Source organism: Sorghum bicolor, chromosome 1, assembly GCF_000003195.3.
Source record: "Sorghum bicolor cultivar BTx623 chromosome 1, Sorghum_bicolor_NCBIv3, whole genome shotgun sequence".
Taxonomy (NCBI): Eukaryota; Viridiplantae; Streptophyta; class Magnoliopsida; order Poales; family Poaceae; genus Sorghum; species Sorghum bicolor.
Window position 1 is genome coordinate 20,997,682 of NC_012870.2, and position 14,477 is coordinate 21,012,158.

Below are 14,477 nucleotides of genomic sequence, written 5' to 3' on the forward strand. Positions count from 1 at the left end.
TCGATTAAACCCAGCTGGGGATTCAGTACCACACGACATATGTAGAACTTAATCTTGCATATGTCAACCTGTTTCTATAGATCCTCCCATACAAGAACGGGTCCAGCGTCACCCGAGAGTACAGTACACCACCATCCTACAGCCAATCTAGATGTTTCCCGGTCATCTCAGATCCGTAAGGTGGGTACACGCTACTCTCGCCATCTCTCCACTCCCAGTACGCGGTTAGCCGTTCTCAAGTATCGGAATAGCTATAGGTAAGGCTTACCAGCGCATGTGGGCTGTACTCAAAGGTCTCAATCACAACAGGCCAACAACGGAACGGTCCTTAATCGACACATTTGGAGACACTACTTTAAGACTCCATTCTTAAAGCAAGTCCACCGACCGGTCTCAAGTTGAACAGTATTGACCTTAAAAGTATTCCACAACAACCCTTCAAACTTTCTCATTTGAAAACTTATCTAATAAGCAGGGCTAAGCATACTAAGTATTTTCATAAAACAAGTATCAAGGTTAATATGGAAATCATCAAGGTAGGTAATGCAGCAAATAGGATTCACTCAACTCCTACTCACCTAATGCATCATATTAACTCAAGTGATATAAATAACTTTATGAAAATACAAGGATAGGGTTTAATGTCCGGGGCTTGCCTTGACCGGAAGGGAAGTTCGGCAACTCAGCAAAACCCGAAGGATCCACAAACTCGGAAGCAACCCACTGAGGATCAGATTCTTCCGGAGCGTATTCTATACGTAAAAGTGCATATGCATGATTATGATACACTCATGGCATGATAAAGACAGGTTACATGTTCTTGGATGACAACAACAAACATGACTACCTCGAGTACAATTTACCTTCATGGTAAAGAAATAAACTAATCTAGCTATCAAAGCATGGGTTATTACTAAATCAATTTTATTATTTTTATTAAACAATGTTGTGAATCCATCATACCACAAAGATCATTTATATGAAAATAAACCATAACCAGGGAGTATATTATGTTAAGTAACCACTGGTTGTCAATCAATCCAAAATATCACCCAAATCCTAAAGGGATTAATTATTTCTATTTCTTTTATAAGCATTTTAAATAGCTTTATTATTAAACAGATCATACTTTATCAAAAAGAGCTGAAAATATTCCTAAAGCTAGATAACAGTAACACAAGTTCACATATTAAATTTCATGATTTTTGGATATACCCATAATTTATTAAAAATCATAGGAGGTTTATCTATTAATAAACAAAGGCAATTTATGTATACCTGAAAATTACCAGAAAATAAAACCTAACATTTTTCTTATGCTCTATCCATTTTATGGAAGCTATACAAAAATTTTCACAATTTTTGAACCAACACATGATTTAATACATAAAATCAAACATAACTCAAAAACTGCAGAAAAAGAAAAAGAAAACGCTACTGTGCCACTGCGGCCCAGAAGCTCGGCCCAAGCTCGCGCGAAGACTTGGCCTAGCCGGCCTCCCCCCGCGCGCGCTGACGGTTTAGCAGAAAAGCCCTCGGCTTTCTTTGAAACCAACCCGCAGACCAGCCAACTATTCACATGAGTCTACGGCTTCGCAAACAAACCCCTCCCCTTTCTCATCTTTACAACCACGAGGTCCCCGATACCCTGGCTGACCAGAGCGCGGCAGAACGCGGTGGCGTGGGTTACGCCGGGCAACTCCGGCCACCCCGAACTAAACTGAGGCGAGCACGAGGACCAGCAAGCAACCCGCAACCGAACAAGCTAGCAAACCCGCACTCTACTGCTCTAGCGAGCTCTGGCCACGAGCGGCGGCGGACATGGCCGCGACGGTGCTTACGCCGGTGGCTCTAGACCGGTAGAGATAGGAATAAGAGGTCAGGAAGCATCGGCGTCTCACCCTGGGTGTGCTGACGCAGAGAGAAGGAGCGGAGAACAGCCAGGTGTTGCTCGTCCACGCGACCAGGGACTCCGGCGGCGAGCTCCGACGAAGAAGCCGACGTTCCGGTGACAGCTGTGAAGCAACGGAGAAAAGAACGAGCCGATGGGCATCACAAGGTCATGACGAAGCAAAGACGAGAGAAAGAGAGAGCAGAGAGTTGCCCAGACGGGCCAACCACGAGAAACTCGAACTCGGCGGCGATTTACTCCGGCGAGGATTGAAACGAGGAATTCCGGTGCTCTGGTGCGAAAGGGAACAGAAGGATGGGTTCTGGAGATGCGCAAGGATGTACCAAAGATATGCCCACGGTGAATTTGGATATGGATCAACCGTGGCGGTGAATTTTGGATTGGAGTGACATGCTGCCCGTCGGTGCTCCGTGGCAAAACGACGTCGGTGAGCGCAAGAGAGAAAGGCACGTCGCGCTCGAGGTTGCCAGCAGCTGCTCCACATCGCCACGGACGCGAGCACGTGCTTGGACGAGGGAAAACGGTGGCTCACACGCTGGCAACACCGATTCAAGCTCGGCGGTCCACCGCCATGAACAGAAGCCAAGGCTTATCCCCCTCTTCCCCATTTACCCCTTTCTGTCTTTTTGCGAAAATCGACCAAAAGTTGAACTGAAGTCAAATTTTCACCAAAAAGAAACTTGTGTAAAATTTTGTGAGCTACAAAACATCTTTTGGTGGCCAGAGCTAATTCTGAGTGGAAATTAGCTAAATTGGCCAAACAGTTTTGAAATTCAAACTCAATTCAAAGAAAATCAAAATTTTGAATTGGGGCAAATCAGAAATTCTAAAATTACTTTTGATTTTGCATAACAACTTGAAAAACTTCCAACATGAAAGTCGTTCAAATTTTTGAGCCCTACAACTTTCATGTTGACCATTTTTCAAAATTCCAAATAGATTTTGAATTGGAGATACAAATTGGAAAAGGGGACATTTTCCGGAAATCTGTATTTTCAAAATTACTTTGGATTTTGTACTAAATCTTCAAAAACTCAAAACACCAAAGTTGTACATCTTGACAAGATCTACAACTTTGCTTTTAAACTCAACTTCAAATTGTGCTTGGTTTTTGAATTGCACAAAAAGGGGCAAATCTAGGGTTTTTAAAACTAGGGTTTCCCCCCTAAGCTTCTCGGAAAACTATCACCCAATGTCTCCAAAACAAGCATCCATACATAAAGTAAATACACTTAAATTCTTAAGCACATCCAACCAAAATTTAAACTTATTTTAAGTTCGGGCATCAGTGTGTGCTTAACAAATTTACGATGCAATGCTCATGATGACATGTCAGGTTTTAGTTCGCTTAACCAGAGTGTTACAGTTAAGGACTTAGCTTACTTTGCATTCTTATGCAAAGGTGTTTCCAGATTATAAAAATGTTAAAATATAATTATATAAAAGTTAAACTATGAAACAAAATTATTGGTTGTTTTCATGTACATCTCCGAGATAAAACTGTAGCGTTAGCACGGGTATTATACTAGTACAATAGTATGTTGAATTTGATTGTGCCACTCAAATTGTAAATTATTTTAATTTTTTTTGGTACATCCAAAATCAAAACAACTTATAACTTGAAACAAAGAAGTATATAGTAAAAGAAAAAAGTACTTGTTTGTGTGTCTGCACAATCAGTGAGAGCTCTGTTCTAGAAACACATTTTCAACACCGTTTAAGAAATATATATTCAACACAGATTTTTAGTAGTACTATCTCCACATTAGACTCCAGGTCTCCAATAGATTAATATCTACTAAAAAAAAGAGACTTGATCAACGTGTTTACGCACCGCGAACCGGTACGGTCGGTCCCTAAGAGCAAGTATTATAGTGGGCTGTAAGCTGGCTACATGCTGATATGGAGAAGAGAAGGGAGGAGAGAGAGGAGAAGCAGAATGTAAGCTTACAGGCAGCTTAGACACAAAAACCAAGAAACTTTGTGAGAGAGATAAGTGGACCATGTATTAACTATTGTATGGGTGGGCTGCAAGAATGCTCAGCAGGTGGACTGTATTATTAAACTTGCTCTAAGGGCACTCACAATGCAAGACTCTATTATAGAGTCCAAGACAATTAATTACATAATATTTATGATATTTTGCTGATGTGGCAGCATATTTATTGAAGAAAGAGGTAGAAAAAACAAAACTCCAAGTCTTATTTAGACTCCAAATTCACATTGTTCGAGGTAATAAATAACTTTAGACTCGAGTCTGCATTGTGAGTGCCCTAAGCAAAAGCGATCCGCACCAATTTGTTCCATTTTCCTCTCGAAAGGCAAATCGGTGGGGGATTCCGATCCGTTATTCCGTAGCACGCGTAGCATTCAGCACCGATTCCAGTCTAGTCTACGCGCCCGTCCGGCGTCCCCTCCCCCAAAATCACCGGCAGGTTTCGTTCCGTTCCCGTTGTGCGTCTTTCGATAACTTCGGCCAGACACATCCGCGCGCCTCCGCCCGCCCGTCCTGCCCACAAAAATCCACCTGAACTCGTTGGATTCTGACGCGAAGTCCACGAACTGCCGTCAAAAAAAAGAGAGGTGAAGACGTTAGCAAACTGCCCTCAGAGGAATTGGCACCGCCACCCAACCCAACGGGCTACTAGAGTAGTACCTGTACCCCCCATTCATACGCGCGTGGCCGGTAGGCAAGGCTGTACAACCAGTAACCACTTTCTTCTTCTCTTCCAGAAGCGCAGGGGCACCATCCCTCCCACCAGGCCACCAGTGCGTGCGCCGTCGACTTCTTCGCACCTTCTCCGCTCGTCGAGAACGACTCCACAGCGCACCAGCGCGGCGACAGCCAGCACGCGAAGAGAACAAAAAAGTAGAAGAAGAGGAGGAGCAGGGGAGAGCGATTGGATTCGGTCCAATCCAGCCGGCGCGCCGGCCGCCTCGTCGCTCCCGCGCGCGGCCGCGGCGCGACCACCAGCCGATCCCGAGGGCGCCGGCCGAGTCGATCTGCGGGGGGCGCGCGGGCCCATGAGGAGGGCCGCCGCCGGGGATCACGGTCGCCGCGGGGGATGTGTATGAGGAGGGCGTCCGGCCCGCGAATCTTCTGGATTGGCCGTAACCCGATCGCGTCGGTGGGGCTGCGGCAGTGACCGCGGGCGGGACGCGGGGGAGTGAGAAGCGGCAAGTAGCATTTCGAGGCGAGCGAGCGAGCGGGCGGGCGCGATGGTGAGCGGCCACATCTTCCACTGCCGGAAGAACTCGTGGCCGGCGGAGGAGTACGTCGGCCGGACCGCGCTGCAGCTGGTGAGCCCGCCCACCTTTGGCTCCTGCCGTCCTGCGTCGCTCGCGGCGAATTTGTTTTGTTTCTCGTTTTCCTATTGCTGGGTGGTCTGATGTGACCGCTTCGGGCGTTGGGAACTTATTGCTTTCGCTGCAGTTGGATTTCGATGGCGGGGCGCCGCCGGAGCAGGCGTGGCGGAGGCGGCTCAACAGCCACGCTAACATTCTCAAGGAGTTCAGTGTCACCTTCATGGAGGCAATGAGGATGGTATGGACGCCTCACGGATTCGGCCCTCTGTGTTGGGTGTTTTACGACGCGTGCTTTCTGTTCGTTCCTCGACCTCAAAGTTGTTGGTGCTAACCTGCTAAGTTCTGCTCCCGCAAATTTCAGATGAGCCTTGGCCTGAGACTCTGGTCGTATGTTCGGGAGGAGGCGTCACATGGACGGGTGACATCAGCTGTTCCTATGCACGATTTGGTCCAAACACAGATGTATCCAAAAACTGTGCTGACGGGATGTAATCTCTGTTGTTGTGCTTGCAGAAAGCTCCGATCGATCCATTCACAAAAGAGCGCTGTAAACCGTCAGCTTCTCAGGGTGTGCCACTTGGTGGGATGGGGTGTGTGCTAATGCCAGTGCTTATCTGAACTTCATATATCGATGCATTCTGGAGAACTTTGCCCTGATATCACCAGATTGGTTTTGCAGGAGCGGTAGCATTTCTAGAGGTTTCAGGGGAGAGTTTAAGAATTGGCACATCATACCTGGTCTGTGTGAGAGTTCGCCGGTCATGGAGAACCAGTTCTCTGTAATGCTTCTATCTTGTATTGCTGTTGCTTGCTATTAGACTTTGGATTGCTGTATGATATATGTGTGCTATGCTTTCTGTATTCTTGAATCTTGATGTGTATGAAGATATATGTCCCTTTGAGTACCATAGATGCTAAAAGTATCACTTAAACAAACACATTTTAAGTTCCACTCGCAAATGGGTTATCATATTTTAATAGTATGTGAGCACTGCATTTTTTTTTGGGAGTGAGATAAGATGATATTTCTTAGCTAAGATGGCATAATGCTGCCTTTTCTCAATGGTTGCATGCAACCAAAGGCTATGATGTCGGGGAAGGTTGCTTAATCTTCACAGTTGGCACTTGATGGTGGGCTGGTGACACTTTCTTTTTTCACTGATATATGAACTATGGTTGCTGGGGGCATTTTTTGTCTAGCTATGCTTCTTGACCTTTTGCTATGCATATCTTTGATAATGCATTTTATTTCTTTAGTAGGTATAGTAACTTTAGGTCGTGTTCATTTCATGTACCTACTTCCATTCTTTGATAATGCATTTCGTTTCTTTAGTAGACACAATAACTTTAGACATACCTATTCTAATGTCTCTACACACTTAATTAAAATCTTATGATTGATTGTGCTATATTTCAGGTAGATTACAATTTTACTAGTGCTGCAATTTTTTTTTGTATTTTGGCCTTATTAACACTATAAGTATTAATTTTTCACATTAAGGCTCAATGCATGAACAGTTAAATATACTGCTTTTCCAGATATTTGTATCTCGAGATGGGGGGAATAAGAAATACTCATCAGTTTTGGCTCCTGGACATCATGAAGGTCTGAAGTAAGTCACCATCCTGTTCTGTGTACTTAAAACTTGCCATCTTATGTGCAGATTATCATGTTAAAATCATGCACAGCACAGAAACATTTGCCCAAGTATAAGCTACTGTTAACTTTATGTCCTTGTGCCTATCCTTCCCACCCAATTGCCTGTTTCTCTTTTTCCATTTTTACTTCTTGAAATCTATATATACCGAACAACTTTCATCCTGTATCCATAAGTGTTATGGTTATGCCAACTTGGTGATTGAAGGTCAGCGTACTCCCTTTAGGTTCTAAATGATAATATAGATATTGCAATTGTGGTATTTAGCTTTGGTTCAGGTAAGGTACTGTACTGGTGCAACAAGGCATGCTGATCAGATTAACAACTTGGTCAGGTTTTTGTGCTTTTCATGTTATCTCTTCCGTAGAAGTACCTTAATTGATGTTTTATGTGATTTTCAGGAAAAATAGTGACTCTGGAATTTCTTCATGGGACTGGAATTTGAGTGGTCAACACTCGACCTATCATGCATTGTTCCCTCGGGCATGGACTGTTTATGATGGTATGCCATTGTAGATCTATGGTAACATTGCTTAAATTGGCAACCTACACAAGGAATTCGTTGTCTTTTTAATTGTGCTTACGAAGAGACTTTATTGTTTTTAATAGGGCACTGTAGTTCAATAAGGTGGCTGTGTGTTGATAGCACAGTGATTTCGACCCTTCTTAAGTTTTTTATTAATTTATTGCAGGTGAACCAGATCCAGACCTTAAAATCTCATGTCGTCAAATATCACCTTTCATTCCTCATGATTACAAGGATAGCAGCCTTCCAACATCTGTGTTTGTGTATACTGTAAGTGGCTAATGGAGTTCCATTTATGCTAAGCTGAAAATTGTTGCAGGTCTACATTTTTACCTTCCTGTTTCCTATTTTTTAGCAAGACGTTTTGAAAAGCCTACTGTGCCATCTTTATGCAAGATATTTCCTTTAAAATGGAGATCACATATGGCCAGTCAGCAAGTGGCTGGAATATCATCTTAGTGTAAAATCTATTTGAATATTTTAGAACTAGTGGAATATGAAATAATTGCCGCCATACATAAAATTTGGAGATGCCAGTTGTTCATGAATAAATGAATAGTTCAATGATAGTATATCTGCCGATTGATTTTTTTCTGTTTGTTTTTTTAGATGTTTTTGATATTAAAATATCCTTTTGTTCCAATAAGTTACCTGACAGCCTTTCTATTTGGTTGTTAATTACAGCTAGTAAACACTGGGAGAGACCGTGCAAAAGTAAGCCTGTTAATGACATGGGCGGTAAGTACAAATCTAAAGGTTTATATATATATATAAATGTGCAGTGTATTTATGTTCTTTTTTTAATTTTGTGCACTATCTGATGCAAAATTTGTGTTAAGCTGTTTCGGTTTTATTACCATGATGAAGTGCATAGGGTATATCGATTTACCCAGTGTTAAAATCTGAGCTCATCGATGATCATTAGGGATAACCCTTATGATCCGTTCTAAAGTTTGAGGTCCATTGTCACCATTGCTTTGTGCTTAATTCAGGATACCCTATGTTGCAAAAAGATATTAGATACCACCCTGCGTCCCAAATTATAGGTCTTTTTGGCTTTTCTAGGTGCATAGCTTTTGCTATGAACCTAGATATGCAATATGTCTAGATACATAATAAAAGTTATGTATGTAGAAATGCCAAAACGACCTTAAATTGGAACGGAGGGAGTACTATCTAGGTTTGAAGTATTACAGAAGTCAAATCCTACTGTGCATTATTATTATTCACTCAAAGTGTCCTTTAGTGATATATTTTCTTAATGACAGAATTCTATTGGAGGTTTTTCACATAATTCAGGAGGCCACTACAATGAGCCCTTCATGTAAGTAGATCAGTAGATATAATATATACTTGTTTAGTTCTTTTTTGGGGGTTGTTTGTACTTATAGTTTGATCTTATGATATGGACAGTGCGGAAGATGGAGTATCAGGAGTGCTTCTGCATCACAAGCAAGTTTTGATTCTCTTCTTCGAGTTGATGATTGTGAATTAGTAAATCTTTTTGATGATATGTTATAGCGGCTGACAAGCTGTTATATTTTTGCAGAACAGCTAAGGATAATCCACCAGTCACTTTTGCTGTTGCTGCCTGCGAAACTCAGAATGTGAATGTGACAGTCTTGCCAGTGTTTGGCCTTTCTGGAGAAAACCATGTTTCTGCAAAGGAAATGTGGAACACCATGCAACAGGTAATTACTTCTACCTTGTCTGAACATTTGGTTTATATGATTTTTCATACTGGCTGTTCTATGACATTCTCTTAAGTATAACAGTCCTATCTTACCATGCTCCCATTTTGATTCTTTAATTGTTTTACTTAACATTCAGAATGGTCACTTCGATCGGGAAAATTTCAGTGCTGGTTCTAGTATGCCTTCTTCTCCAGGACAGAAACTCTGTGCAGCCGTCTCAGCCTCAACTTGGGTAGAGCCACATGGTAGATGTACTGTTGTGTTTGCTCTGGCTTGGTCCTCACCTAAAGTAAAGTTTCAAAAGGGATGCACATATAACAGGTTAGTGTCCCCTTGTTGTCAATATAGACGACACCTTTTGATTCTGTTTACACCTTTATTTATTGATACAAGGCTTGTTCCGATGGAAATCCAACTTATAAAATACTATGTCTCATAGGAGCAATGATGTGTGTCTCAATTTTGTTGCCTATCACATTACACACGACTTAGGCATAAGTACTGTACAACAGTTCCTTTTTTGTTTCACCCTTCTCTGTGTTTGCACATTTGAATATTTGGTGTTTGGAAGTTCTTGAAAATTTGCACGTAGTAATTAGTTATGTTAATGTGCATCGTAGTACATTCTAACTGTAATGGAATAATTCATAAATGTGATTTCATGTTGCAGGAGGTACACCCAATTCTATGGAACTTCTGAGAAATCGGCTGTTAATCTGGTACATGATGCCTTAACAAGTATGTTTTTCTTGTCAGTTTCTTGACTTCTTAATCTGTTTTTTATGTAAATGCACTAGGGGAGAGCCCTACTGTGATGTGATAATTATATACATAAATGAAAAGATTCAAACCAAGCTGTAAAGCCTAAAAGAAAACAGAAGGCTAAAAGTAGGAAACAGTGCAGGCTATTTAACTTTAAGGTGCGGAAACTAATTCTCGTGTTACAATATTTGCTAGGACTATGAAAAACACTTCCACATGTTATAATAATCGTCTTTTAGATTGGATGGAGTATTTTCCCTCCAAATGCAGTCATATGTTGAAAACAAGATTGTGGTGATATTATTACTGGGAAATGTTCAACATTGGCCCTTGATTTACTGATTTAGTTTACTTATCAAGTCTTCTGCATTCTGACCTATGCTCCTGGATTCGTTTTCCTTGTTTTCAGAATATAAACTTTGGGAAGAAGAAATCGAGAAGTGGCAAAACCCCATACTCAAGGATGAAAGACTTCCAGAATGGTATATGCTCTACTTCTATTGCTCCTATATTAAGTTCGTTGTTGCCCCTCAAGAAATTTACTAGTCCACTTCTTCCTCTGTAGAGAAGAAAATGAAATTTAACTGAATGTTTGGGTGTCAAAATGCTTGCAGGTATAAGTTCACTCTTTTTAATGAGCTTTACTTTCTGGTAGCTGGGGGGACCGTTTGGACAGGTACGCTGTAACTTTGTTATGGTTGCTTGTTCAGATCACCACTCGTCTTATTACTTTTGAAAGTCACGGGGATAATTTCTTCTTACTTTACTTGTTCTACAATCTAAAGTCGCCATCATCTGAGTTTCCTTTAGCTTATAATGTCTGCTCTTCCTTTTTGAGTGCAAGGAACCTTATATTTTTCCTTCTGATCATGTAGATGGTCAACCCCCAGCAATCGATGAGAAAAACAGTCCTGGTTCTATTCAGCAGAAGTCCTCAAAGAGGGGCACTAAAGACACTAAACAGGGATCTGTTAAAGATAACCATGTCAACCTGACAGTGGAGCAAGTACCTCATGGTGGTCAAATGACTAATAGTGATGATCACAGTGTATCAAAGTTCGCAGCAGTTCATGGGTCACAAATGCAAGAACAAGTCAATGGACTCAAGTCAGAAGAGCCAATTCCTTACTTGATCTCAAAGGATGGCCCTGAACATGTTGGCAAGTTTTTGTATCTAGAAGGAGTGGAATACATCATGTGGAACACATATGATGTGCATTTCTATGCATCATTTGCTCTCCTTGATTTGTTCCCAAAAATAGAGTTGAGTATCCAACGTGATTTTGCCAATGCTGTGCTGTATGAAGATCGACGCAAAGTAAAATTTTTGGCTGATGGCACATCAGGAATCCGCAAGGTTAAAGGTGCTGTGCCTCATGACCTTGGAACGCATGATCCGTGGCATGAAATGAATGCATATAACATACACGATACAAGCAAATGGAAAGATTTGAACCCCAAATTTGTGCTCCAGATATACAGAGACTTCGCTGCTACAGGTGATATGCAATTCGGTCGAGATGTTTGGCCTGCAGTCTGTGCTGCTATGGACTATATGGATCAATTTGACCGTGATGGTGATGGTCTCATTGAGAATGATGGATTTCCTGATCAAACCTATGATGCTTGGACTGTTCACGGAATCAGTGCTTACTGTGGTTGCCTATGGCTTGCTGCACTTCAAGCTGCAGCTACAATGGCTCATCGTCTTGGGGATCGGCACTTTGCTGAAAAGTACAAGCTCAAGTTCATAAAAGCCAAAGCAGTATATGAGGCAAAGTTATGGAATGGGTCATATTTCAATTACGACAGCGGCACAAGTAGCAACAGTAGATCCATTCAAGCTGATCAGCTGGCAGGACAGTGGTATACTGCCTCGTCAGGCTTGCCCCCGCTTTTTGACGAGCACAAGATAAGAACTGCTCTGCAGAAAATATTTGAATTCAATGTGATGAAGGTTAAAGGAGGACGGATGGGAGCTGTAAATGGTATGACTCCAAAGGGAAAGGTGGACGAGACATGCATGCAATCTCGTGAAATCTGGACTGGTGTTACATATGCTGTTGCTGCAAATATGCTGCTCCATGGAATGGAGCATCAAGGCTTTACAACCGCAGAAGGAATTTTTATTGCCGGATGGTCAGAAGAAGGATATGGGTATGCCCTGTTCCTTACATTGTTGAGCAATTTCTGATTTTGCAGTGATGCAACTTTTCACATGGACTTCCATAGTGCATTTCTTATCTCATATTAACTTAGCAGTGCATTTGTTATCTTTTCTTTTTGGTTGCTTCTGTTATATTCCATTAGAAGCCTAGGAATCAGATGTTTCTAGTGCTGCTTATTTTATGTCATTCCCAAATCTGTCTAGGGCAGTTGCCTCGTACTTTTTTTGAGTAACGCATGCTAAATTGTCTCTAATCAAATGAAGTTTTTAGTAGTGTTTGTTGAGTCATGTTCATCAATGAGATATATAACATTGGTTTACCGTGGTGCTACAGGTATTGGTTCCAAACACCAGAAGGATGGACCACAGATGGGCATTATAGATCCCTCGTATACATGCGGCCTCTTGCCATTTGGGCAATCCAATATGCAGTTTCTCCTCCAAAGGCTATTCTTGAGGCCCCAAAAGTTAACCTGATGGACCGAATACATATATCTCCTCACATGGCCCGAGCAATTAGCGAGATAAGCATTAGAAAGATAGCACCTGACAACAGATGTTTCCCTAGCTCTGCCTTTCATTGTGAATGCTGATCCAAAGGTAACATGCAGCTGCTGAGCAACTTACCAATCTATTCGGCTTTTCGGTTTCTCCTTGCCCTTTACAAGGTCCAGTGTGATTCAGGAGTTCTTTTCTTGAATCAGAGGGCATACCCAAACCACCACAAAACGGGACTCAAAAGAGTTCATGTTGTATAATTGTACAGCAAACTGTTAATCACATAATCTTTGTTTTTTTTTCCTTCACTCTAAGTTTTGTGCTGCCAAGGTACATTTTCACATGAAGAGAGCTAGAAATCAAAGAACTGGCAATCTGGTGTCTCATACACCATCACTTCAGAAAATCTTCCTACTGCTCCGTTTTGGATCTGGATCTAACGTTTTATGAAGTCATTTGGGTATGGATCAATTCTATATTTCTGTTGGCTGAGTATACGGTCGGCACGTCAATGTATCATTGTTCACTATAGGATCATGGATTGTTGCTTTTCCTAAAAGGTAGTGTTGCTATTTCTGCTAGTCTAGAGCCTCATCTAATCATTTTAGGTTCTCTCATTTCTTCGTTCTTTAAAAAGCAACCGAACTCAAACATATGGTTGGTTCTGAAAGTCGTTTGTTATGTTAATATGATATTTGATTTCCGTATCTTTGCCAGCATGGTTCTACTGCAAGAAACCTAACTAAAGTTATGTTAGGAAAATGCACTAAAATCTGCCCCTTCCATTTCAATTTATTATATATCTAGAATTCTAGATGTATAGTAAAAAATGAGGGAAAAGCCAAAACGGTTTATAATTTAGGATAGAGGGAGTATAATATTATATAGTTTTATTAAAGCCATGATGAAATATGTTCATAATCTTTATACTGCATTTATTTAGTATATAGATATTAATATATTTTCTATAAGCTTAAAAGTTTGACTTGAAGTAAAAACTGAGACGATGTGTACAAGCGGCTGATCTGATGATCATCACTGCACATGTAGAATGTATTACTACCTGCTCTTCTAGGCATATTTATGTAGTTGGGACAATGATTTTGTGTGCATCTCTTTGGTTTTTGGGATTAGTTTAAGCACGAGGTAGGATTTATGGCTTTTGGTGTTTGCGAGCAACTAGATGGTCCAGTCCGGTAGTGATCTTTCACTGAAGGAGTTCGTTCTGTTGGAGGACGCTTTAAGTTGATTTATGTTCGGTTTTTTAGACTCTCCAATCCAGAGTGGACAATGGGTACTCCTAGGATCCAAGGAAATTTAACTTTTAGGCCTTGTTTGAATATTGTTAAGTTCATCTCAATCTATAAGTGTTGATGTGAAGATTGGTCACATATCAGCTAGAGCTAGATTGTCCGGATTGCCATGGATCGAAGAACGCAGCGAAGATCACACTTACGTGGTGAAAAATGGAGATGTTTACGAGCAAACCACCAAATGATAGGTACTGTGCTTACCTAGCAATGAACGGCTAATTTTTAGGCAAAGCAAATAGTAACCGACTGTGTTTTGTGACGAAGAACGGCTAGTTTCCTAGCAAAAGAACCATTGAAACTTTCGTCTAGGAGAGAGAGCTCATAGGAAAGGATGTCGCCAAGTTGCCCTAGTTGGCCCGCAAGCCTAGAGCGCCACCTTTAATTATCAGATCAAGTGATGAATAATAATATAAGGTTGGAAGAGGACATAAAAGAGTTATATAGATGTAAAAAGACGATTGATTATTGGATACCTCAATCGGCCATGTACCCTCTGTTTTATAGAGAGTAGGGGTGGTCTTATCCAGTTGAAAAATTAATGTGGTATCATTATTATGTTGTTTTATAGATTTTTTCTTAGATTGGGCCAAAGCTAATCGTGGGCCTCTTGAAATTGGCTTAGGCTCAATTTGAGTGTCAAC

At 41.4% G+C, this 14,477-nt stretch overlaps 1 protein-coding gene across 1 annotated transcript; it reads left to right on the plus strand.

Moving 5' to 3' along the window:
• LOC110437003 (non-lysosomal glucosylceramidase-like) lies at nt 4,545-12,929 on the plus strand. The gene is made up of 19 exons (XM_021464935.1): nt 4,545-4,561; nt 4,646-5,212; nt 5,346-5,456; nt 5,580-5,636; nt 5,732-5,808; nt 5,898-5,997; nt 6,758-6,831; nt 7,278-7,378; nt 7,569-7,672; nt 8,087-8,140; nt 8,671-8,726; nt 8,816-8,854; nt 8,952-9,093; nt 9,233-9,417; nt 9,767-9,834; nt 10,268-10,340; nt 10,473-10,534; nt 10,734-12,015; nt 12,360-12,929. The coding sequence occupies exons 2-19, from the start codon at nt 5,132-5,134 to the stop codon at nt 12,616-12,618; spliced, it is 2,925 nt and encodes a 974-aa protein (XP_021320610.1). The 5' UTR covers nt 4,545-4,561; nt 4,646-5,131; the 3' UTR covers nt 12,619-12,929.

What these genes read in the sequence shown, in the direction of transcription:
- LOC110437003 (XM_021464935.1), top strand. Translation starts at nt 5,132, where the DNA reads ATGGTGAGCGGCCACATCTTCCACTGCCGGAAGAACTCGTGGCCGGCG. An exon ending in GGCATGGACTGTTTATGATG is followed by an intron (nt 7,379 to 7,568) that starts GTATGCCATTGT and finishes AATTTATTGCAG; the next exon opens with GTGAACCAGATCCAGACCTT. An exon ending in GGAGTGCTTCTGCATCACAA is followed by an intron (nt 8,855 to 8,951) that starts GCAAGTTTTGAT and finishes ATATTTTTGCAG; the next exon opens with AACAGCTAAGGATAATCCAC.